This window comes from Haemorhous mexicanus, chromosome 3, assembly GCF_027477595.1.
Source record: "Haemorhous mexicanus isolate bHaeMex1 chromosome 3, bHaeMex1.pri, whole genome shotgun sequence".
NCBI lineage: Eukaryota > Metazoa > Chordata > Aves > Passeriformes > Fringillidae > Haemorhous > Haemorhous mexicanus.
The window spans coordinates 38,139,098-38,163,366 of NC_082343.1; the positions used below are offsets into that span (position 1 = coordinate 38,139,098).

General features: G+C 37.5%; 1 protein-coding gene across 1 annotated transcript in view; it reads right to left on the reverse strand.

Moving 5' to 3' along the window:
- The window catches only part of ZFAND3 (zinc finger AN1-type containing 3), a 135,068-nt gene extending 111,101 nt beyond the window's left edge, over positions 1 to 23,967 (reverse strand). Inside the window, exon 1 of the mRNA XM_059841384.1 lies at positions 23,831 to 23,967. Coding sequence (XP_059697367.1) covers positions 23,831 to 23,901 — 71 coding nt within the window. The 5' untranslated portion in view covers positions 23,902 to 23,967. The remainder of the gene's footprint in view (positions 1 to 23,830) is intronic.
- Between the last annotated feature and the right edge of the window lie 302 nt (positions 23,968 to 24,269).

A 24,269-nucleotide genomic window follows, 5' to 3' on the forward strand; every position in this document is an offset into this window, starting at 1 on the left:
TTTTCTATCTATCAGGTATGAGAGGCTCCCACCCTCAAAAGAACCATCCCAGAGTAAAGAAACAGAGTGTAACTCTCTTGCTATACTGCAGAAATGTTATGAACTAATGTTTTCACCAACACATTATACAAAGTCTTGGCTCAGAATAACACTCTGGATATTTAACCTTGAGAAGAGATAGCCTTTCATAGGCACTTTGGAGTTTTCTAACAGTTCAGCATCATTCCAACCAATACAGCATTTCTAACCAGCATAAAACTGCTTATAAATAATTCCGTCACAAAGTTTTTGTGTTAGACATTCAACTTCTAAAGCATCTGAAAAAGTCTAAATAAAACAGGTAAAATTTAGAACAACAAAGAGTTAAGGAACAAACCAACACAAACATGTTTGGTAACACCACTTCAAAAAGCAAACAAACCCTCAAAAAAACCCCAAAAACCATAAAGAACAATTAGGCTGATAATAACAAAGACTTACACAAAGCAAGACATGAATGTGAACACAGAAAAAGGTGTGATTTTTCTTTCCCACATGTGCACCCAGGCACAAATACAGGTAAAGAAATACAACAGCAGTTATACACTAACCACCATTAGTTCAGTGAAAAATGACATTTTATAGGCTAGGACCTACAGCTCCACTGACAGCTCATACAAAGCAGCATCCTCTTTTCAGCAGTGTTTGGTACAAAGCTGCTTTCTCAGGATCTTCCAAGATACAGTGGATACTGGCCATGGAAAGTGTCTTCAGCCCCAAGATCCTTCACTTCCTGAAGGGGTTTGCTCTATGAAATATCCCAAATCAGTCAATTCAAAAACAAATCCAGAAGTGGGAGGTGTAGAAAATCTGCACAATTAAGAAATCCAAAATGAAGTGGAAGTGCTTGAGAGACTTGAGTAGTTTTTTTTAGGGGGAAGGGGAACATTATTTTGGGTTTTTTGTTTTGAGGTTTTCTCAAGCTGTGATTAAAACATTAATATAAAAGATATTTTTATATCTGAAAATCTCAGCTCCTCCCTGCATCTTCAACACAATTTCCAAGACCTGAGCTTGACCCAGGGAATGCTGCTCAATGCCATTATTTTTTTCAAGTAAGGGATTTTGGAAAGTTAAGGAGTTAATGTTGTAGAGTTCAGTAACTGAACTGCAAGTAAATGTGCTCTTTTGGTCTAATCCTATGATTCATGTGCCCAGGAGGAAGAGATGCCTTAACTCTACTTTATCCAGCTATGCTATCTGAAAACTCTTCTCTATTTTATTTTGAATAGAAAAATGCTTAAAATAAATTTAACTGGGCTAATGAACTATACAATTAAAAACCAGATTGTAATAAACATCCTGAGCATATGACTCAAGCCAAAATGTTCAGAATTTGTGGTTGAAAAATAGGAAACAACTTTAAAATAATGTCATGCATCACAGTGTCTGTCTTGCATTTTCCAGCATTCTGAATGCAAATATATGATCTCCAAGAGCAATTACAACAGAAATAGTACTCCAAGTTTCTTCAGAAAGAAAAAGCATCTTAAATAGCCCACTACAATTCTAGAGAGAGATAAAAAGTTGTTCACTAAATGCAGATTTTAAACCTGCCTATCACTGATATAATATGAAATACTAAAATATTATTAAATCTTCTTATTACCTACAGTTAGCTTATAGATCTGGCTGCTGGTCTTTCTGTAATTGTAGCCATACAATTTGGTTCTACTAGAGAAGAATTAAGTTCATTAAGTTACTGTAGTAAAGCTTTTTCAAAACACAGATGAAGAGTACCCTTATGCATTCTTTCAGTAGACAGTATTCCAGTCTTTGCTATTTTCTTTTATCACATGTTAATTCAAGTTAACATGCACCTTACTGAATAAAACTGACATACTAGTAGTCTATGTTTATTAATTCCTTCACAGACAAAAACTGAAACTCTTCAAACAAACACCCGTAAGCTTCAAACAAACTCCCATAAGCTTTCCTTATGGGAAAGCTTACTGCATAAACTTTCCACGTTTAACTTTCTCTGTAAATACTGAAACAAAAGGAAACAATTTAATAAAAGTATTTTGAGTCTTAATATGTAAATGTTAATAATTATACAGATGCTTTTCCTCGCTTCTTTTAAATAGGCCATCATCTTTCCATTCTCTTTTGCAGCCATATGGTCACTACTACTGTCATGGCATTGATCAGGGAGTCAACAGCATGAAGTATCTTCCATAAGAACTGAAACACAATGAGCACAGCACACAAAAAACAACCTAGACAGCATCAGTGCTGAATTGAATCTATCAGACAAGTGTCACAATGTCCTAATGGAACACTGGCATTTTTATGCTAGATTATTCTGAGTTTCTTATTTTTGCATCTTTCAACTCTCTATACCTTTTCAAAATATTACATAAAACAACATTTCTCAAAATTCTAAAAGGAAGCAACAGCATCTGTTTCCACACATTCAGATTTGGTAGTTAATATAGCTATCCCAGCAAAACACTATTATTTAAAATATCCAAGTGCTGGGGATCTTGTCAGAGTCCTCAATTGTTTTATTTCTGACTGTGACCAAGAACTGTTCTCTGTCAATGTTCAACTGCAGCATGCCTGAAAATCAATCCCTTATATTCCACTATGAGCATCTGTACCCATTGAAGTAGAGAAAGGATCGGTGAAAAGAACAGATTCACAGATACATTTTAAGAATCTTTCTCCATACAGCCTGTCATTTCAGGTTTAAAGGACTCACTGTTCGAAATTTTAACTGACACACATCACTGTAAATGTAGCTGCTGTTATCCCTGACACAGAACAAATTATTCCTTATGCTGTCAATCAGCACTGCTCACAACCTACTACAAGCATATTCTAATCACTTTCGCATGGGCTAAGTTCCAGCTACCACCCATCATACCTGGGGACTTGTTAAATCACTCCTAGGATTTGTTAAATTGGAACCAATGGCATAAACATCAAACTCTGTTATTATTACCTGTTATTATTACCACCTGAGGAGACAGTCAGATCTACAACAAAAATACTCTCTAATCAGAAGTTTAATCTTTATTTTCTTAAAGGTATTGTGGTGAATTGGCTGCAAAAGAAAGGTGTTGTGATATGCATGCAACTACAGCCAACTTCAAAAGTATCTTGTATATAGAGTTCCTAAAATCATTTATTTTCCTGAGAGAGGTTTATGGAATGAGCTCAGCATGTGTTAAATCAAAAGCATTTCTAAGAAAGATAAGCTGAGTCCCACAGTGTTCCCTATACAGGAGGTTATTCATCAGTAAATATTCTACCCGTTTTTTTTGAGCATATCCTATGAAGAACTGGCAAATTGTTCCAGTATATCTAATTGACCTACTAAGGGAAAATGGACCAGACTCCAAATCTCACTTTAGTTCTTGGCTGGAGTTTAGTTATTTTTAAAGTCTGGAGAATTTAAAAAAAAAATTAAAATATCAGATAGCAATATGGCAATAAGAAAGCATCAAAGGAAGTTGGGGAGAGACTGCTCATCTTTTATTAGATGGTGCTCACTTTCCCTTAACCTTCACACTTAACTAAGGTCAGAAAATTAAATTTACTGTTTGTTCAACAAAAAAATGTTAATGACTTTCAAATATACATATGGTCTAAAATCCATGGGTTGTACCAAGCACCCTTAAAATGATGTGGCATCATAGAAAAGTACCCACAGAGGTAGGAATTACATAATGCCTATCTGCTGCATTAACAAAATCTGCACTCTGGGTCTCAGCTAGTTTGCACTGAACATTTATAATTCTCTAGGTACTCTAACATGCGCGAAACATTTTACAACTTGAACTATCAGCACACATGGGCTTCTGCTGTTGTAAACACTGAATCAGCGGAACTACTAGAAATACTAAAAAGAATTTAATTTATAAAGGAAATGCATTACAGAAGCAAGCTACCACACTCCAGCACCAATGAGTGAGTCACAACAGGACTTACAGCAATTTCAGAAGATCTTCCCTCAGCTCTACAAAATCTAAGTTAAATATATAACCTGCTTACACTTGCATTGCAAGGCTCCAGTGAATGCCATCTGCAGTGGGCACTACTATATGACAATTTCGACTGCAAATGCCCATGTCTGCAAATAAATCTATAAGGAAGAAATACCACTCACCAAAATTAGCACTCAGTAATCAAATACATTCATTGATGTGGTAATCTTTTGTGTTATTAGAAGGGGAAATGCCGAATACTGTATTAAATGAAACTGGATCAATATCACCACTTAGCATATAACAGGATTCAGTATCATATAAGCAAAACAACCCAGAAAACATACCCAGCATAGAAAAGAAAATATCTGCAATTACACAAGCGTGTATCTGTTTGCCTCCTTTTTACACTGTATTACAAGAACCCTGGTCTACTTTTTTCTGCTTTTCTTTTGGCACAAAAAACTAGCAAATCAGAAGGTGAGAGAATGAACACATTGGAAGATATTATTACCAAGGAAAGAATCTATAAAAACAAATATGAATATTTACTATATTTAAATAGAATGAGAGAGTCATTCACAAAATACTTGAGAAATGCTGAAGTGAATAAAATCATAATTTTTACTCACTTCCTGCTCCCTTGGTAAAGGTTTGCAGAAACTCCCACTTCTGCTCTTGAGACTTTAGTAACTTCAGCAGAAGCAAAGAAGTAGTTTGCCAGGCCCACCAAATCTACTGAAAAATTTCAGTCTTTAAGTGCTTCTATAAAGGCTAAAACAACAACAGAATAAAAGCAAGTGAGACTCTTTCAGCAGTCCCTTTTGAAAAAGGTAAGTGGCTCAGTATTTTCAAATGGCTGGGGCTTCAGATTCCAGAATTTTATTTTTCTCCAAATTTCATTTGCAGGTCGTCTCAGAAGTTTAATTATTGGACTTTCTAAACATAGATAAAGCTTCTGATTTCTATGCATCACATAAGGAATTTTGTTTCCCTGTATCTTAAAGTTTAAAAAAATGTAACACAGCTTCTTTCTAAAGTCAGCTATGACAGATTAAGTGTTCAATTTTGTAAGAAAACACAAAGGTCCATGGCTCCAATGAGATATACAGATATACAGAAATATATGCACACACATCACAGAATAGTCTGAGTTGGAAGGGAACCACAAGTCCAACTCTTATAGTGAATGGCCCATACAGGGACTGAACTCACAATCCTGGCATTATTACCACTATGCTCCAACTGAGATAGAAATCTCAGTTCTATAGATAGACAGATTAAAAAAAAATATATTTGTATACTGTTAATCTTGTCAGTTTGTGGCTTGTGAAATGTGCTCTCTGGAAACCTGAAACTGACTAGAAACCATAAGCTCAAGCAGTCAGCTCTTGGATTTTGTAATGTAAGAGTACACAGCAATATAAAAATATATTGCTTAAAAGCCATTTTCTCTAGACAACTTTCTAAACACATATTAAACCTTTTCACTTCAAATAAAATTATGAAACAATGTTCTTCCCTGTTACAATTCTCACTCTAGGAGAAAAAAGAAGGGGGAAAACCCAACAAAAGCCACCCAAAAAACCTCAACAAAAATCCACAGATCCTCCTATTTCCCCATCTATCTTATGCTATTTTTGCTAATAAAGCTTATTTTCTTACTATTTGTGAACCAGTGACCAATACTTTGCTAAATCTTCAAGATGCAAATAGAATTCTAGCTTGCATTTAACCACATCACCTTTCATAGTTTACCCAGCTACAGGAACCATCAAAGTAGCTTCAGAAGAAAAAAAGTTATATTCAGTTTTGTATTTTTGATACTGTGCAAGAAAACCATAACTACACTGCAGGTTTCATTTTTCCTTTGTAACACCTATACTAAAACTGGTCACACAATGTGGGCAAGGTTTGTTCCTGTAATACAGTGTGAACATTTCATCCCAGAGCACAGGGTCCAGAAGCCTCCCCAATAATAGTGACAAAATGGTCCAAAGGAAAAAAAAGTTTTTGAACTACCTGCTTCTTACCTCTGAGCTGCCAATGGGACAGACTGTCATATCTGTCCCTCCATGTTCTGCTTTTTTGTTCCCTAAAGGTAAGCGTCTAATTTTGAACCATCACTTTCAGCTGGAATAGAAGTATTACATCTGTGGTTTAAAAAAAAAAATATCCTGTGAATTGGAATACTCAGTTGAATACTCTGGTCTTCATTCTTCAGTGTAGTTCCCTGATGCACAAAGCAATGCACTTATACATCAGGCCCAAAGGTTTCAAAAAATTTTATCTTACTATTATACTGCTGAAGGTCAGTGACTGCAGCTGTACTTCTGGCATTTATAGCATAATAAGAAAAAAAAGCATGATTTTATAGAAGTGTTTCAAATAATTCAAAGGCTGCATAGGGGAAGGCAAAACACCTCCAAAAACATTAGCCTTCTCCAAAAAAGCAGTTTTGTATGAAAGCTTTACATTCCATTGATACCACATGTAATTGCAAAAGCAGAATTTATGTGGATGGAGTAATACGGGTTTTTTCACTACTGACTCATCTTCCAAGTTACTGAGGCTTTTGAAACTGTACTGAATCAAACATCATAGCCTGGAACGTCAGAGCTTACAGCTTGTCTGGACTCATAGACTATTTCTCACCCAGTCTAGGTATCCACATCTCACAGAAACTAGAGGGGCTTTTTTGGGTGCATTTATTATAGCAAACACTGTTGGTAAAGGCAAAAATATTCCAAATACCTTTAAAGCTCACAGGATCAAATGTCAAACATACATGACAGCTATTGTCCCTACCTCTTTGCCCTGCCACCTCTCCTCCAATTTTAACAAGGAAGTATGGGAATTTGAAAAACTGCTGATTCGGGATACCCAAAGTTAAGTATATTTTAAACACCTTTTTTTTCCTGTTACCATCATCTAAATTATTCCCCTCACACTAGTCAATGTGTTCAGTAATCCTGTCTTGTCCCCTACTTCAAACAATTTATTTGATCACTCTGTTCAGGAAAAATCCTAATGCTACCAGTGCTGCCAGATTCCATGAGATACTCAAACATATTGCACAATGAGGCTGCAGAGAAACTCTTATACGAATTAAAATGCAACAGAATGGACCCACTACATTTAGGATTTCCAAATTCTTCCCTCAAACTTGTAGACCGTTTTGCAGGCTGTAAACATACTCATGCAAAAAATACACAAAAGAAAAATTACTGTATCTTTTTAAAGCACAGCAAATACTTGAAGGAATTTCCAGCTCAAAACTGAAAATATGTCAAACGATGCAAAAATTTGGTATACTGCTACGGGGTCTGTCAGAAAAATAGTCATAAATAGAATGTGAGTATAATGCTGATGAAGTATTTCTTCCAAAAGAGTTTTCAATCAGAAACAATAGTAGGTTACTGTGGCGTGATGCATCTTACCAATGCGGAAAACATTTATATTTTTGTACATACACAAGATGATCTCTGCCAGTAATTAAACACATAAAAGAGTAACCAGTAAGAAGTAAAAGAACCATATTATTAATGTCACTATGAATTTATTACTTATTTTCAGATGTGCAAATCAGGGACAGAACCATAGTTACTTATCTTATTTCATGGCATTTCTTTAAAACATTCTGAATTTTTAGTACAAGACTGAATGTAAACTACAGATTGCATATAAAACAGTTTTTGCTCTGTTGTATTGCCAGTTAGGGAAAAGATTAAAATGTAAAACTGTATTATTTATTCCTACATGTAACTCCTTTCAGAGTTGTTTAAAGCTGGTTCAATATTAAACATATACATATTTTCTAAAAGAAATGGACTACACACCTACATTTTAAATGCACTAGGTCAAGTCATACATAAGCCTATCCAATGCCGACTCTGCCACTGAAGTAAATAATCCCACTAAGATATTCACCACAGTTCTGGCTCTGGATTCAGTCCTACAAACCAACAATCACTGTTTGATTGCATTACTTAAGTATGGACAGTAATGTAACATTTTCAAAGGCTCCTGAGTGGCAAGGGGGTTTAATGCACAAGTCATTTAAATGCTTTGAAATAATTTCTTACATTTAGATTTTCAGTGAAGGACACTCAGTTACAAGAACTATGTTTGGTTTGTTACTCATGAAAGATAATGAGGTTTTTTGGGTTTAAACCAATCACTTTATTTTCAGGGCATCTCTAACTGGATAAAAGGCCCCCCCAGGAAATCACTCAAAACTCAAGTTGCACAAGGAAAAATAAATACAACAGACTCTATGATTCTATATCAGAATTCAGATGTGTTTCCATCAGTCTTAAGCTTTTCAGTAATTGAAATTGTACAAAAACAACCTCAGCAATAGAAACAAGGTAGACAAGACTGCAAGACTCTCTAGAATGAAAATACTCATTGATTCATGATTTTTATCAACGTAAAGTAATATTTTTTCCATTTTCATGCTCCAAGGTGTAGTGAGAACTTCCAGCTGTTTTTCTCACAGATCTCTTTCAACCTTATGCCTTTCAGCATCATCCTCACTCCTCTTAATGACCTACGAGAGGGAAAACAATGATTGAGTTCTTTCTTACCGTTTGTCTCCCAAAGATGGAGTTTGATAATATCCATCCACTGCAACAAAATTTTGTTCTGTTCTTCCTCTGAAATTGAGCTCAAATGACTCCTCACAGGTTGTACAGTGTGCAAGCAACCCTGCCCTCTGCTCTTACCCATGCAAATTTTGCTCCTCTAAGTAGAAGTCACCATGCAAATTTTGCTCCTGTAAGTAGCAAACTATATATCCAGTAGAGATCATTCAGCATTCTCCGTATACACCTTCAATTCACAAATCTCCATTTATGTTTCTGGTAGGAAAACAAATAATTTGATTTTCAATCTCCTCTGCATTTTTCCCAACTTTATACTTTTGTAGCTGAACTCATTTGTATCTTTACAAGATGCAGGTATTTCCTGCTCTATGTTGTATCACACTTCTTTTACGTGCCTTGGAAAGCAATTCCATTTTAGGATTTTGAACTGCTCTAGTGCAAAACACACTGATTTATTAACAGTTGATAACTCTGCATAATGTCAACTTGTAAAATTGTTTTTCCAGTTTAGGGAACTTTTTGTGTTCTAAAGTACAAATAAATATTTTCATGTGATTGGTGTTCCAAGTTTAGGTTTAGTAGAATGGAAGTATTACTGAAAACAGTATTTATCTTACATTTCAGTCTCTCTGTGGCAGCTCTGAAAAGCAGGACATACATGGCTATCACTTGCAAATTGTAACGACTCACATAAAACTCAAAGAAACAAGCAGCAGCTGTTCTTTTTTTGAAAAACCCAGCATTTCCTATTTATCATCTAAGTAATGCAGTAGTATAAGAAAGTGTTCTTCAAGAATCTAGCAAAACATAAACAAAACCTGCTAATCTCATTTCCTCTCAGCATCTAACTAATGAGAAATGCAACTAAGTAAACACTATGCATGCTAAATGACAGGGGGGTTAGTTAAGTGTTTAGGTCAATCATCAAATGTGCTATCAACAGCAGTGGGTCCTGTTTGGAAACAACTTTGACATAACCAAATCTGTTCAGCTAATCAGTAACCCACAAATCTAAACTCACATATTTAAACAGACCAATCTACATCAGGCCCCTTTTGCATTTTAAACATATAAGTTCTATTAATTCATACAATTAATTGAAGAGAAGTACTTCAAAACTACATAAAACCTATCAGCAGCCTCTTGTAAGTAAATAATCAGAATCTCTCAAACATCTTAAACCTTACCCTCCGATGTCCTACTGACTCCATCAAGATTTAAAGCAAAATTGTAAAAAGCATTGGTGCTTACCATTCTCCAATGTGCTTCTTGCTGTCATAATTCAATTGCACATAAGCAATGAGATTTTTTTCCTAAAGAGTTTTAAGCCGTATGTGGAGAAGTTTGCAGTGTCTACAGAATAAGATAGATCATACTTTGTGACTAGCCACTTGACATTTTCCTTATAAATTTATAACTAAAGCCTTTATGCAAGTGCAGCAGAACTAAAATTTAATGGCTGGAGGACAGACAGAACAAGGTCACCCAAAACTATTATATTCTTTCGTTTACAAAAATAAAAATACCTAGGTTTTTCTTTTGTACTTGGAGAACTTAGGAAAAAAGGTAATAAGGGAACTAAAGGAATAACCAAAATATTGCTTTACCCTCCCCCTTCCTATCTCCTTTAAAGTTTTGCCAGCCTAAATTTATTCTTGAGTGTAGATGTTTGCAGACAGTCTTTCTCACATGGTGCCTTGGAAGCTGAGTCAGGAGCTCTTATTCCACTGCTGTTCTGGTGAAAGCCCCTTAAGTAAGACCACAGCTACTACAGAAGGCAGTGTGAACCAGCTGTAGGGGCAGCTCACTCTTCTCCACTACGTTTGCAGTGGTCATCTCTGATGGGAAGTGGAGGAAATAAGCTGCTGCACGTGCCCTTCAGGGGCTGACAGGTCAGGGAACAGCACTTTTTAGAAAGGGCATCAGTCAGATGTGAAGATGGGATGAGACCTTCTATGTAATGCATTGTGCATTTCTCCTATTTCACACAGCACACTTCCCAGGTCTCAGACAACTGCATTTCAATTACCAGGGTAAAAATAATTCACAATGCACATTTTACTTTAAAGTTCAAGGGTTTTAAACATCTAGTGAAAAAAAAATAATCCTTCATCCTACATCCTTCATCCCATGACAGGAGAAGGAAACCCTTACACAGGGTGATATTTTGGCTTTTCCATCTTCAGTGATCCACACTAATGTAAACTGTAATCTTCACAGCTGTCATTTTCACAAGGTAGCTTTTACTATTTTCTAAGTGTTCAAAGTAGACAGACTAGAATTACTTACATGAACAAAAACAAGGGCATCACAGCACTCAGAGAAACTGTTATTAGTCTCACCATTTTCCTATTTAAGAATAACATGGAGAAAGTGTGGGAACTAGCCTCAACTTCTTATTTTCCTCTAATAATGGAGACTGAGGGAATAAATCACAATCAGTACATTTATTCCATCCAATTCCAACAGTGGGAAATCAGGGCCAAGCTAAATATTTTATTCTCATGCATGCAAACAGCAAAGGCTCTTTCATTAGAGCAGCTTTTTATGCATCTCTGAAGGCAATCTCAGGCAAAGGCACAGTAAGCAAGCAGAGTGATCATTAACAGCAAGTAACACAAATGAGCCCCGAAACCTTACCTCATCCTGAACTCTCATCCAAGCTATGTGTAACCTTCTCAGTACACAAGAACAACAAGCAAGTTTTAACCACCTAACCACTGGGCCAGGCTGCAGCTGCAAACTGCAACTCTACTGCTTCATTAACTATGTCAAATTAATGCTGAATCCTAAACACAAACCAGAGCTAAAATGAGCTTTAAAAATTAAGCAAGCAGCAGTATCAGCCCATAACTCTTCAATCATCTCTAGTTTTCAAGTAAAATAAAAAAGAAAACCTGGTATTTCCACGATTCTGCCTGACTTTAGGCTTATATTCATAAAACCGTGAACCTTCTTCAGCTGCATCCTTCACACGTGGAAGACCCCTTATGAAAGGAACCCACAGAATCTTTTGTCACTCTCCATTTACAATAATACATGACAGAAGTCTAGGAAATTTAGTGAAATGTAACAGAACTAAAAAAAAAAAAAGTCTTCACTATTAGCTATTAAACTAATGAACAGCAAATATGTAAATTACTAATTTCATGTACATTGTTTTCTTGCCCTCTTACTTCCCAAAACTACCCAACATCTAACCCTGTGCAAACAGTGGACTGGCAGATTACAATTTTGGATTTTCAGCTAAGCATCATTTTTCTCCAGTCAATTCATGTAGCTGATTTTGCTCTGTTTTGGGAAAGTAAAATACTACCTATCCCCACTCAAAGAAAATGTTTACACTTGCCTAGTGCAACTAGACTCAAAGCAATTTCAATACATCTCTAGCTTTTTTCTAGATGGTACAAACTGAACAATTCAATCTTTTGTGGTAAGGAGAATACCACATTTAGTGTTTGCTACATATCATGCCAGAAATAGGGGTTTCTGAACAACATACACATGAAAATAGCTGAAAAAATACAGAAACATTAAATCAGGCCTCCTGTCCTGGCAGATAGAACACACTTGTCCTTCATGTCACTGCTGAAACCATGATGACCTAAGGGTATGGGCAAGACTGATTTTGGGGACAGAGGTAATATCTAGGTAATACTTAGAAAAAGCAGATTAACTTTCCCATACACTGAAGAAATGCCTGTGCCTCCAAAAGCTGGTCTACTTTTTCCAAATTAAGTAGTCAGCTGTGCTACTAAAAATGTAACATTTACCTTCAGCATTTGCCCTGCAGAACGATGAGGGACAAGAAAACTAAGCCAAAGAAAGTTAAGCACTACTGATTAACCAGCTAATAATCTCGAGATGAGGATCATGCTCACCATTTCCCATACCCTCTTCTGTAACTGCCTTCATGGACACCCAAAGAACACAAGTCCTTGAAGCCTCTATTTGTGTCAGAATTCTACTAGGTAACCTTAAAAAAGTACAAATCCATTTGGACCATAAACTGATTTAAATACTCACTTGTTTTTCAGTAGCCTTAAATAGTCTTAAAAATAATAATTAAAAAATAGAAAATATAATAATAGTCCTCAAAAATAATAATTTTAAAAAATCTCTTTATAAAAGTTTGCAAAAAACACTTTGCTAGCAGAAGTCAGCCACTCTAAATCAGCAAACTGAAATAATAAGGTCAAAAAGAATGCTAATAAGAAAGCAGCTAAATCACTGTCTCAATGGCATCTAGGAGTGTGATGGAAACTTGATCTGAAGGGAGGGGGAAACACAGAAAGCAACAAATAAATTAAAACAATCTCTGAAAGCTGCAGACTTAAGTTTCTCAAAGCACTGGTCTAGTTCTGTTTACCTTGGGATTCCAATTACAGCAGATTCAATACCAACCAATACTTTCTGCTATCTGAATTTCAGCAGCACTTCAGCTCAGGCAACTGAATTTTAAATTGTAATGCTGAAGTTCTTGTTATACCACTGAGTGATGGAATTTTCAGTATAATATAATGCATCAATTTGCTATATAATAATATACATCACTGTAATACACATCAATGTGGTTTTGTTTTTACCTTTTGACTCTCTCTTTGCAAGTCACTTGAGCAGAACAGGAAGCGTTAATTATTCACCAGAAAGATTTCTGGTCTTTCCTGAATTAGTCACACAAGAACTTTAATAGTCAAAGGAGAGACTGCATCACAGAATAATGGATAATAATGGGGTCCTATCTTCATCAAGAGAGTGCTGCAAAACCACCTGAGACTCAGAGATGTGTAATGCAGGCAGTTCTTGCTCTTCTAATTGCATAGCAACTCTTCTGATTGAAAGAGATTTCCTCCACCCACCACAAACACTTCCTTCTAAATGAACCACCTGGGAAACAACATGTCAATGGGTCAATATTGTCCTACAGCAAGTTCTGATTTAAAACAAACACCTGTTTCTAAATGAAAATACTCCTAGCTCCTAAATACTCCTTGCTACAAAATCTCTCATCCAAGGCTCATAAAGTACTGTGGAATTGAATGAAGAGGAATATATGATTCACAAATGAAAACAGAGAGAGTCCATGCAGAGAAAAGCATGGACTGTCACACAGTGCATCAGCAGCAGAAATAGCAATAAATCCTTTCCAAACTTAAATGTAAGAAGGGGACTTCTATTAAAAAAGGAACTTGCTACTACCAATATCTTTATAGGTTTATAGTCTCTAAAGTCTTGTAATAAAGAGATGTCTCAAAAAAAATCAGCACTGTAGCACAACGTCTAAAGCAGTACCCAAGAGAATGTTAAACAGGAACACATCCAGTGTCCTAAATAAAACAACTGCTAATAAACTACAGTTAAAATAAGAGAAGAATATACAACAGTGATATTCAGCAATACTTAGTGATATATTAGTGATATATTTAGTGATATATAATGATATAGTGATATTCAACACTGTATGCAGAGGCATTCTAACACCTAACTTGATGTTAGAGTCTGGAAAGGAATTATACTCCAAAATAAATATGCTAGGACTTACAAACACTCCATGTATTTGACAACACCAGGATTACACAAGCAGCAGACTTAGTCCACTTTCCTAAATAAAAGGAGTCAACCTGCTCCCTCTTAATTATTATTTCCAAGGCAAGTTCAATTTCAATTATTTTGCCAAGACATACTAATCACAAAGTCTCAATGTCAAGAAAAATATATTTGAAGTGTGTAAATATTATTGTTAATTGCTTTCTTTCAAAAGTTCAAAAATGAGTCAGCACCTAGGGAAGGTACTGAGTATATACGGACTAATCCTAAAAGCTCTAAGTTATAGCAAAAATGATTCACATTCACACATCTATGTACCAAAATAAAAAAAAAAAAAAAAATTCAGCTTCTTCAAAGAATTTAAAATGTATTTTAAATTTTGTAAAATTCTGAGCATTTTAAAAATTTAAATTACAATGGGTTTTTTTCCTATTAAAATGGAGTAATTATACTAACATGCTTGCAAATTAAAATTGGAGAGAATCTTCATTATGGAAACACGCTATATGATAATTGCTTTAATTCCTTCATGGAAGTACACAGTCAAAAGTTTATTCTAAAAGTAGAGATTAAAAGATTTTAAATTCATAAAAATGTTGACAATTCATGGGAACATTTGAAACCTATCTGCATGAATAAGCAAGCATTTGTTAACACCCAGACAATTTTGGAAACCATCACTGTCCATTAGTTCACTGAAGGAGATCACTAAGGAAAAGGTAACAGTAGGGCATTAAGCAATGAACAAGCATTACTAACGCCTTGTCCGGCAAACTGATGTCAGCAATACCCAACCTAGAACTCTTCTTCCTTCTGGTAAAAAAATGCATTTCACTAGGTAACAGTGGATATTTGTTAAAGAAAAGTTTCAAAGACACTTAATGGATTTATCAAAAAGCCAGGCACCTTAATATTGACATTATCTCGGACCAAAATAGCACCTAATCAATAGTTAAGAGGACAATACATTTTCCAATACTGAGGGACTCTCGCTAAATCACAGCATTTTGCATACTTTATATATGCAGCTTCCTCTGAGACACCTCTGAATATAATAATCAGAGATAAAAATGCTGCAGTTATGGCGACAGAGCTGATGTCAGTCACAGTCATATTGTGAAGGACGGTTGTGTTTTAGCAATTAAGTCAATGAGGACATGACTTTGGATTCTGCTTTTCCAAGGGCACAATTAAGTGGTTATCATGAAACCTGCTTTTCATTCTTTTAAACACTTCTTCAAATCCAGTGCTCCTTTCTCCTCCCCCTTCCATAGATGCTTAGTATTTAAACAGGACTTTCAACTTAAATAATACATTCAACCAAGCAGAAGTTAAATATATACATTACTAAGACAGGCCTTCAAATAAACAACTCACCCAACATTAGACACTATATAATCTAAAGAGCCATAAACTAAAGACAGTAATCATCAACCAAATTCTTTTTCTCTGTTTGTCTGACTGCTTATTAAAATGATTTTAGGAAAACTGGTTTTTATCTCCATTCAAAATTTTTCATTACTTTCAGTGAGTCTCTAATTACACCACACAAAATTTGGAAAGCCAACACCAGCCAAAGAACATTTATTAAAGGACATAACACTGATGAAAGTAATATTAGAAATAAACTTCCTTAACACACTAATAAAAATACTACAATATTTACAAACTGAAATTTATCTTCGTTGCATTGACTTATATTGTTCAAGTTCAGAGCATGCAAATGGTGGCCAGATTAAACAGATGGAATCAAACAGGATACCTAAAAGTCTTTCATACAAAGCATGGAGCAGCACTCTCTGCTGCAGGGAAGACGCCAGATGACACACTAAGTGTAAAAATCCATCGACAATTTTCTAACACAACTTCTCTGTACAGGCAAGTACTGCACTTGCCACAATGCTACTAGTCAGATGCCATAAACAGAAACTGAACACACTGTGTTCACAACTGTGAACATCTTCCTTCTCCTCCTGGAATACCACAACTCTTCAACTACTATATTTTCCTGAATACAGGTAAGGAATAACTTAGAGTTAATGGAGGTATGCATTACAATACATTGTTTGACAGTCAAGATTTCAAAAACGTGTCAAAAAAATAGAAGTTTAACCCCACACTCTTTAAGTATATAAACTTTCCACCATTTCAAACAAAAGACCCATCTCTATTATAAAAATAGCTTTACATCAAAATCTTAAATTAGAAGATAATGATTAGGCATTTTTGCAGAACCTAAAAATACCAACCCACTACTTCTGTACATTAATGTCATCTCCACAGCCTGAAACCATTGAGGTCATTCACATAAATGTTTCACTTGTCAGAAGCATTTATTATTCAATGCATATAGTATCCTCAACAATATTTTGTTATGTGGCCTTCTCAGTGTCCTGAGGAGATACCACTTTAGTATCTGTAGCTACTCTGACCTAAGTTTCTTCACAGATCTATCATCGAGAGAAGTTGATTCATGCTGCAGCTACTGCCTGATTTTCAATTCTTCTTCCAAAAGCAAAGAAGGGACTCCATCCTAGTGAGCCCTGCCTGTTCAAAATAGACAGGAAATATTTCTGACACTTCAGTTTTAAACGGAGAAAAAAAGAGGGAGAAAATATCAATGGAATTTACTAGCCTAAAGTGAATATGAAGTTTATCTTAACCCAAATAAGGGTTTCAACCTTTTGATAATCAAGATCAAATACTATCCAACACTCACAAGACATTTGTCTTAACTTTTGAAGTACAATGTTAATTACATCAGTCAGGCTTACATATTTGAGGAGAAACATGAACACAATTTTTCACTTTGAAGAACATAAGCAGTAATTGGCTGAGAAAGCATATCACATTCATAATTTTTACCCACCGGCTGTAAAGAAAGCCTGTGCCTATTTATATTCACTAACTTCAAATTTGAAAAGAAATTAAAATCCAGTAATGGCGTAGCATGTTAGTGAAAACATACAAGTCAAAACCAGACATCTCCAATAAATACATCAATCAAGGATCATTCTCTCTAGTTAATGTTTTGCATCACTGATTTCAACTCTGAGTCATGAGGCATCCACCTATGTGAGACTTCAACAGCTGTCCCACATGCAGCAACAATATTAAATCAAATTTCAACAGAAGTGGTAAATTGTTTGAAATTTATGGAAATAAAATCAGCAGCAGTATTTCCTCAAAACTGATACTTATATAATAACCCTCTGACTGACTGGGCCTATTCTCAGAAACTTTTGATAACCGAAAGCATCTCCATCAAAATGAAGCATTATACAAAACACATCTATGGTACCATACATAACATTTTACTAATTAACATTAAGACAGGTATTTCCCAGCACTAATTCTGGAATAACTGCCAGCACTGCCCAAACAGTAGTAGCTTTGACTAATCACAGTTTACAGAAGACACAATAAAGTTCTGTCACACAGCAAGACAGAAACTGGGAAGGTGACCTAGACACAGTAACTTTTAACTCATCCAAGTTCAAAAAGGAGGACAATCTACTTCTTCCTTGTTTGTTCCACTTGCAAGAACAGCAGCTACAATCGTGAATTTCATTCTGACTGATGAGGAAGTTACAATTAGAAAAGGTGCTGGATATGCCTGTCTGTAATTAACACAGCACCCATTTAAAATTAGAAAATATTTATAAAACATTTTATATACAGATTTTGAATAAATTCATGGTTTAAGCAAGAGGGATTTTTCCTCAAATTCTGGCTGCACTAAGTTAATAGACATTTTTAATCAAGCAGGACTATTTTTCGGTCTTCTTAAATAAAACGCCCTCAGACACCAGCTGTTTGAATTTATTCACTCCTTAGAATTATCACACAGCAAGTTTAAAGGAAACAAAATCAATTACTTTTTTTTTTCCCCCACAGAGAGAATGGTTAAATTATGAAACATCTTCCTGCAGGATATTCTAAAGGTCAAGAGTACATATGGCCTCACCAATTCATTATGCAAATTTATTGAAAAATAGGTAAGACCTACTAAGCTGTAAATCTATAAAACAGAGGACAACCTTATGTCAGACTGCCAGAAGCAAAGGAGGTATACCAAGATAAGCATCACTGCATGCTTGCTCCGTACTTATGCTTATTCCCTCAGCATCACTTATCACCCAAATCAGAAATAGGGCTGGATCTATCTTTGGTCTGATCCAGAACAGCTGGTTTTCATTAAGTAACAAAATCTCCTTTCTGTTTTGTCTATTCCATTAAGTACTGCAAAAGAAAGCATTGTTTTCACATTCCTAGAAAAGAGCTTATTACAGTTAAAGTATTAAATCCAGTTCATCTGCTTTTACTTCAAGTGCAAATAAGCCCCATTTCACAAGGTAAGCTTCTACAGCAAATGGAAAACTTAGCAAAAATGTGGTACCTTGCAACTGCAGTTGCAAGAGGCAAGAGCTCACTGTACAAAAAAGTGGATAAGATTTATACCTTTTGACTTTATTTGATATGTCCTTCTAGTTGCATTATGACTGAGAGAAATCACAACTTATCATTCTTTATCCAGCATATTTTTATTCAAACAGGGAACATGACAAAGCTCAATTCCTCACCACCTCTCTCTCCTCAGGCAGAAGTTTCTCTATCTCATAATTCTCAGTATTGTCTAAAATTAGGATCTAAGCAAACAATTTCAGTGCCTCTCTAACATCCCTTATCATACACTGTAGCATTTTGTAAGAAAGTTGTAAATAAATCAATTTCTCATCAATCTTTGTTTCTCAGTTAAATAATCTGTCACTTCTATTTCTGCAACAGACCAATAGATATATTATTACAGTAGTTAGTGCTGGATTTAAATATAAACTTCTTCAATTTCTTTTACCCAAGAATTTAATAGAGTATTATATAAGTTCATGCATAATATTAAGAAATTAGTATATTAAGGTATTTTTAGTCTCAATCCAAGAGCAAAATAGAGTACACTGTCTCACATAAACTGACAAATTCACTGCTTACTCCAGCATCTGATGCAAAGTGCCAGCCAGCGAAAGCCTGCCTAAGGAACTGCATGATCCAAGCCCAGTGAAAACAGATTCTCAGAGGGAAATATACATATTTCAACAGTTTACTCAAGTTTCATTTAGGAACATCTACGTGAGGTTGCAACAACAATTAAAGCAAAATTAGGTTTAGGGAGGCATTATGCATTCACGATGACCTACACTGCCTGTGAGATGAGACAGTGTTTATTAAAAATGAACACTGAGAGCTCCTATGGAATGAATAGCAGTGATCACCATAAAAGTAAAGAAAAGACTAGTCAGAAAAGAGGCTTCTAAATGGTACATATATATAACCATTGTTTGTTTAGAAGCCAAAAGCAAGCTTTGGTGATATACACTCACAAACTCATCATGCTTAAGTTAAATGATTCACCGTTTCATCAAATGTTTAATTTTAGCAAACAAAATTGAGGAAAGAGCCAGATTGGCATGACAAGGATCTGATGATACAAAAGTGACTGGAAAATCCAGACTCAGAAATAAACTCTGAATTGGGCCTGCACAGAATGCTTGGGGCACAGTGTCTCATCACACATATGATGCAGCAGGGTCAGAAAAAGGCAGACCAAATGGCAACATCCTGCAAAAGCCCTGCTGGCATATTCTCAAATAATATTGCTATCAGTTTTAGCTGACTACAGTACCTTATAGTTGCCAGAACTAAGATGAGATGAAACTAATCATACTGTGTTTTCAATCAACTTCCTGCTGGCTGCCACCATTTCAAGAATGGAATTCATTTGTTTTATGTCTATTAACATATTTCCTTCTTTTCTGATTCTAAGGCACTAAATGCAGTGGTACGGTATCAGTCTGGACAATAAAAATGATAAGCAGCAGTCACTACAGTACAAATAGAATTGTAAAAGTATTACCCTCTCTGACATACTCTTTTCACAGTATAGGCTACTACCAGCTTACAAGTCCCTTCTATGCTTATATCCTTTTAACAGTAGTATCCCAGGCCTCTGATGGTTTCACTCACAAGTGAATCCTTCATGGAGATCTTTAAAAGTCAAAGGGAAATTGCCAACATGTAGGCCATTAAAGAATCAGCCTCGGCTCTAATAAGCAAAAAGGCTTAGCTGGAATATAATGCATCCATTAATATTTTCACGTATTTATAAAATCTTCAACCTTGAGCTCATATACACCACAAGGGAAAGGCTTCTGAAATCCAGTAGTTTAAGAAAAAAATAAACATTACATGATTCTATAAATCTCTGGTCTGTTAACCAGGAAAATAAGAAAGCATTTTTCCAGGTCATAAGAATCAGAAGTTAAATACAGCATATTTTAGATGAAGAAATCTAAGATAACTTGCATACGGAACCCTTTCCAATCTTTGTATACTAAGACTATTCCAGTAAATAGTGAGATGGTTCCTAATGACTGAAGTTGAAGACATAAAAATAGGGAGAAAGGAGAGCAAAATATTTCCAAACACGAAGTTGTATGAATTTTTCATAAATAACATGACTACTGATGAGGTTTCCCAATTGAGATTATCTGGGTAAGTGAAATGACTCTGTAAAATACCAAGATCATCTCAGTGCTCCATTTAAACTTTATTGGAGCAGAAATGACAGACTGGAGATTCTAAAAAGAAGGGCGAGTCTGCAGATTTAAGGATGGATTCCATGATCTTCAACAAAAGGCAAGCAAACGTTAGTTGTTGACCTTAAGCAGATGTTTCAGAAGTTCTTAACAGCCTCACTCAAAAGTATCTTCTTTCAGCTGTTCATTTTTCAGTCTCTTAGATCTTGAAACATCAAGAGTTTAGTAGTTTTCCAGTCTCTAGAGGTTCTTGAAACCTAGAGGATCTGAATTTCTAATATAAACCCAAGTCTTCTAAAAGAAGAACCCCTCCAACTTCAATGCAATAGTACATACTAGTCTGCTCCTGTAATCTCTTAGCATGCCATCACTATCAACACGTGTCTCTGGAGCTACTTCTATCCCTGTTCAAACAATGGGCAAGCTTTAGCACAGTAACCCATAGCTTACTTCAATTTAAATAATTCTTTCAGTCTTTTCCTTAATATTTCCTGGCATTATAGCTTACTGCAGAAAGCATGCATCTTACTATAAAGAGTCCTATAAGCATTACATAAAATCAATTTTAAAAAAACAAAGGCATCATCTTTTATATTTGGTAAAATCCAGACCTTATTGTTTGACCCTCCAGAAACAAAACTGGTCTGCTGCTTACCTGGCTTGGGCTCACTCAAGAAGAACTGTGAAAGGGTTCTCAACCATTGCACTGACAAGGACCCAAAAACATAAGGCAATACTGTTCCTCTACACTTCCTTACTAACAAATTTAATGGAAACTACTACATCAAATTACAAGTTTCATAACTTTTCATAACTTTAAATGTACTGGCCCTGTTGTTCCAAAACGTGACTTGACAGACATTAAGACGACATGAAAGTCACAGGTAAGATGCTGTCTTAAAACATGTCATAACCCTAGCTAGAGCAAGGGTTGCTCCAGGAACCCTAGTTGAGATCTAGAGCAGCAGAATTTCAACTTCACACAAATATAAGCCTTTCTGCTATCATGATTTACTTTCTTCAGAAAGCTGCCATAAAATTGTAACCCCTTAAGAACTCCGGACAATGGAACTTCAATAGAAGGGCATATCTGCACTGATTTACCAGACACGCAACTTCAATAGAAGGGCATATCTGCACTGATTTACCAGACAATCCGTTCAAGCACTTGCAAGGCCTAGGTAAAAAAGGTCATGTAGTCAATTAAGCTTTTTCAGGACTGAAAAGTACAGTAATCAACTCTGGAAACTGACAGGACCATTTTTTAAAAGTGGAAAAATAGATACTTATTTTGTCACTGTGTATTGAAATGCACCTGGCAGACACTTAAAGAGACTGAAAACAGGCTAATCCATTCACTGTATTAGTGGGAAAAGTGAAGGCTTTGTTCCACATTGCTTTCTTTCAAAATTATCATACAAAAACACCCCTGCACGGATGGCATTCAGAAGGGAAAAAAAAGGGGAGGGCAAAAAAAACCATTTGATATCTGCTTGGGCAAGGGAAGCATGTTTAAAAAAAAAATCAGCTTTAAAGGCAATGGTTTTTCTTGAGAGCCTCCTGTAACCATTAAGCAGATCCTTGAACACAAAGCACCAGATTTTCTTCTCATTATCAAAACATGCTGAACTAGCCAAGAAGTCGAGCCCAAAGAAAAAGTTCACTTTCAACTTTCTACGATTCTCCCATAAGTATCATGTTACAGAAGTCAGTGCACTACATTAGAGATAGCAAAAACTTGTTCTCCGCTACTTTACAAAAAATATCAGACCCAAATATGGGAGCCTAGCAAAACAAAAATAAATAAAATAATTTACTATGTATTTATAATCTGTCTTGCAAGATCACTCCCAACAGGGCCATGGCATTTGTTGCAATTCAGGCTTCTGTCAATACTAAAAAATGGGATTTCATTTAAAATCCTGCCACTTCAAAGAACCAACCAAACGTACAGTGACATCACTAAATCACTCTTATTGCATCTTTTTTTCTCTCAGCCTCCACTTCCCCAGAGTACCTTAAATTGCATGACATAAATCCCAAGAAGGTACTATCACAGACAAGTGTAAATCTCAGATGGGCCCTCAAAAGTCTATTTAGTCACATACTCTATGAATTTTCCATAAATAAGAACATTAGGGACTAATGTTGCTGTGATAGACACTAAAGACATTTTACAACGATGTGTATCTACTAGAATACAATCTCCCATGGTATAACTGATTTTTTAAAAAAAATCAGTAATGGAAATACCTTCAACAGACACGATCCTAGAGGTGGTAGTTTAGGAAGGAACAGATTTACTTTTTTTTTTTTTTCACCTTTGGCAAACAGGCATGACCCCTACTTCCTTCTTCCTAAAAGGGTATCAGCAAGCAGCTAAGAAGGGCCTTATCTATTATGGACCACTTCGCTTTCATAAGGTGGAGAAAGAAGTATGTTTTTGTCCTCAGCCTTTTTTCCTCATTAGTTATGCTGCCCTGCGTGAATCGCAGCGACAGCTCCCGGTTCCCGGGCACAGGGCAGGGATGTGTCAGGGACACCCGTCAGGGCACCCAGGGGCCCGCATTACTCATCTGCGCCTTTGAGGAGCTAAAGGCAGGCCCCGGAGCGCAGCCCGCAGCCCCAGAGGAGGGGCGGCCTCTCCAGGAAACCTGCGTGCCCGGGGAAGCGGTCAGGCCTCCCCCGCCGGGCTGCCGGGAAGGCCGCGGTGTCCGTGCGGCGGGGGGGCCGCGGGCGGCTTCGGCAACCCCTCCCCCTCCGCGCCCAGGGGCAGCGCAGCCGCATCCCCCCGGGGCACCCGCTGCCTCTTCGCCAGCGGCCGCAGCGGACACCGCGGTCCGGGCCCCCCGGGACCCGGCACCCACAGGCACGGCGACATCCCTCTTCCGAAGGGGGGGAAAGCCCCGCGGCTCAGCCCGGCAGGGGCTCGGGGCCGCCCCCTCCCCGCGGAGAGCTGCGGGCTCGGGCCCCGCGACCGCCGGCGCCGGGGGTTAGGACCTGGCCCGTTCCCCCCCCGCCCGGCCACGGCCCCCTGCCGCCTCGCCCTTCGCCTGGCCGCCCGCCCCCCTCCGTCCCTCCCCGCCCCAGCCCAGCCCCGGGCCCGGCTCACCCCCAGAAGCCGCAGGGGCAGCGCGGGGGCAGGCTGGGCGCCTTGCTGCGCTCGCTGCCGGCGTCTCCCATGGTGGGGCCGGGGCGCGGGGCGGCGGCGGGCGGGGGGCGCGCGGCTCCCGGCCGGGATTCCAGGCCGGTCAGCTGGAGCCGGGCGGCACCACTGGGGAGGCGGCGGAGGGGAGGGCGCGGGGGGGCCCGGCCGCACCCTGCCGATGGGGCGGGCAGGGGAGCGGAGGCGCGGCGGCAGGAGGACGCGGAGCTCCGTGCGACGGCACCGCCCGCCCACCGCTGCCGGTGACCGCCCCGGTACCACAGCGGCGCGCGCCCGCCCTCCCTGAAGCGCCGCTCGGCCCCTCGCGCAACAATGCGTGCCCCCCTACGGCACCGTGGCTCCCCCCGTCCTGAGTGCGATGGTTTCGTCAAGCCACCGAATCAGC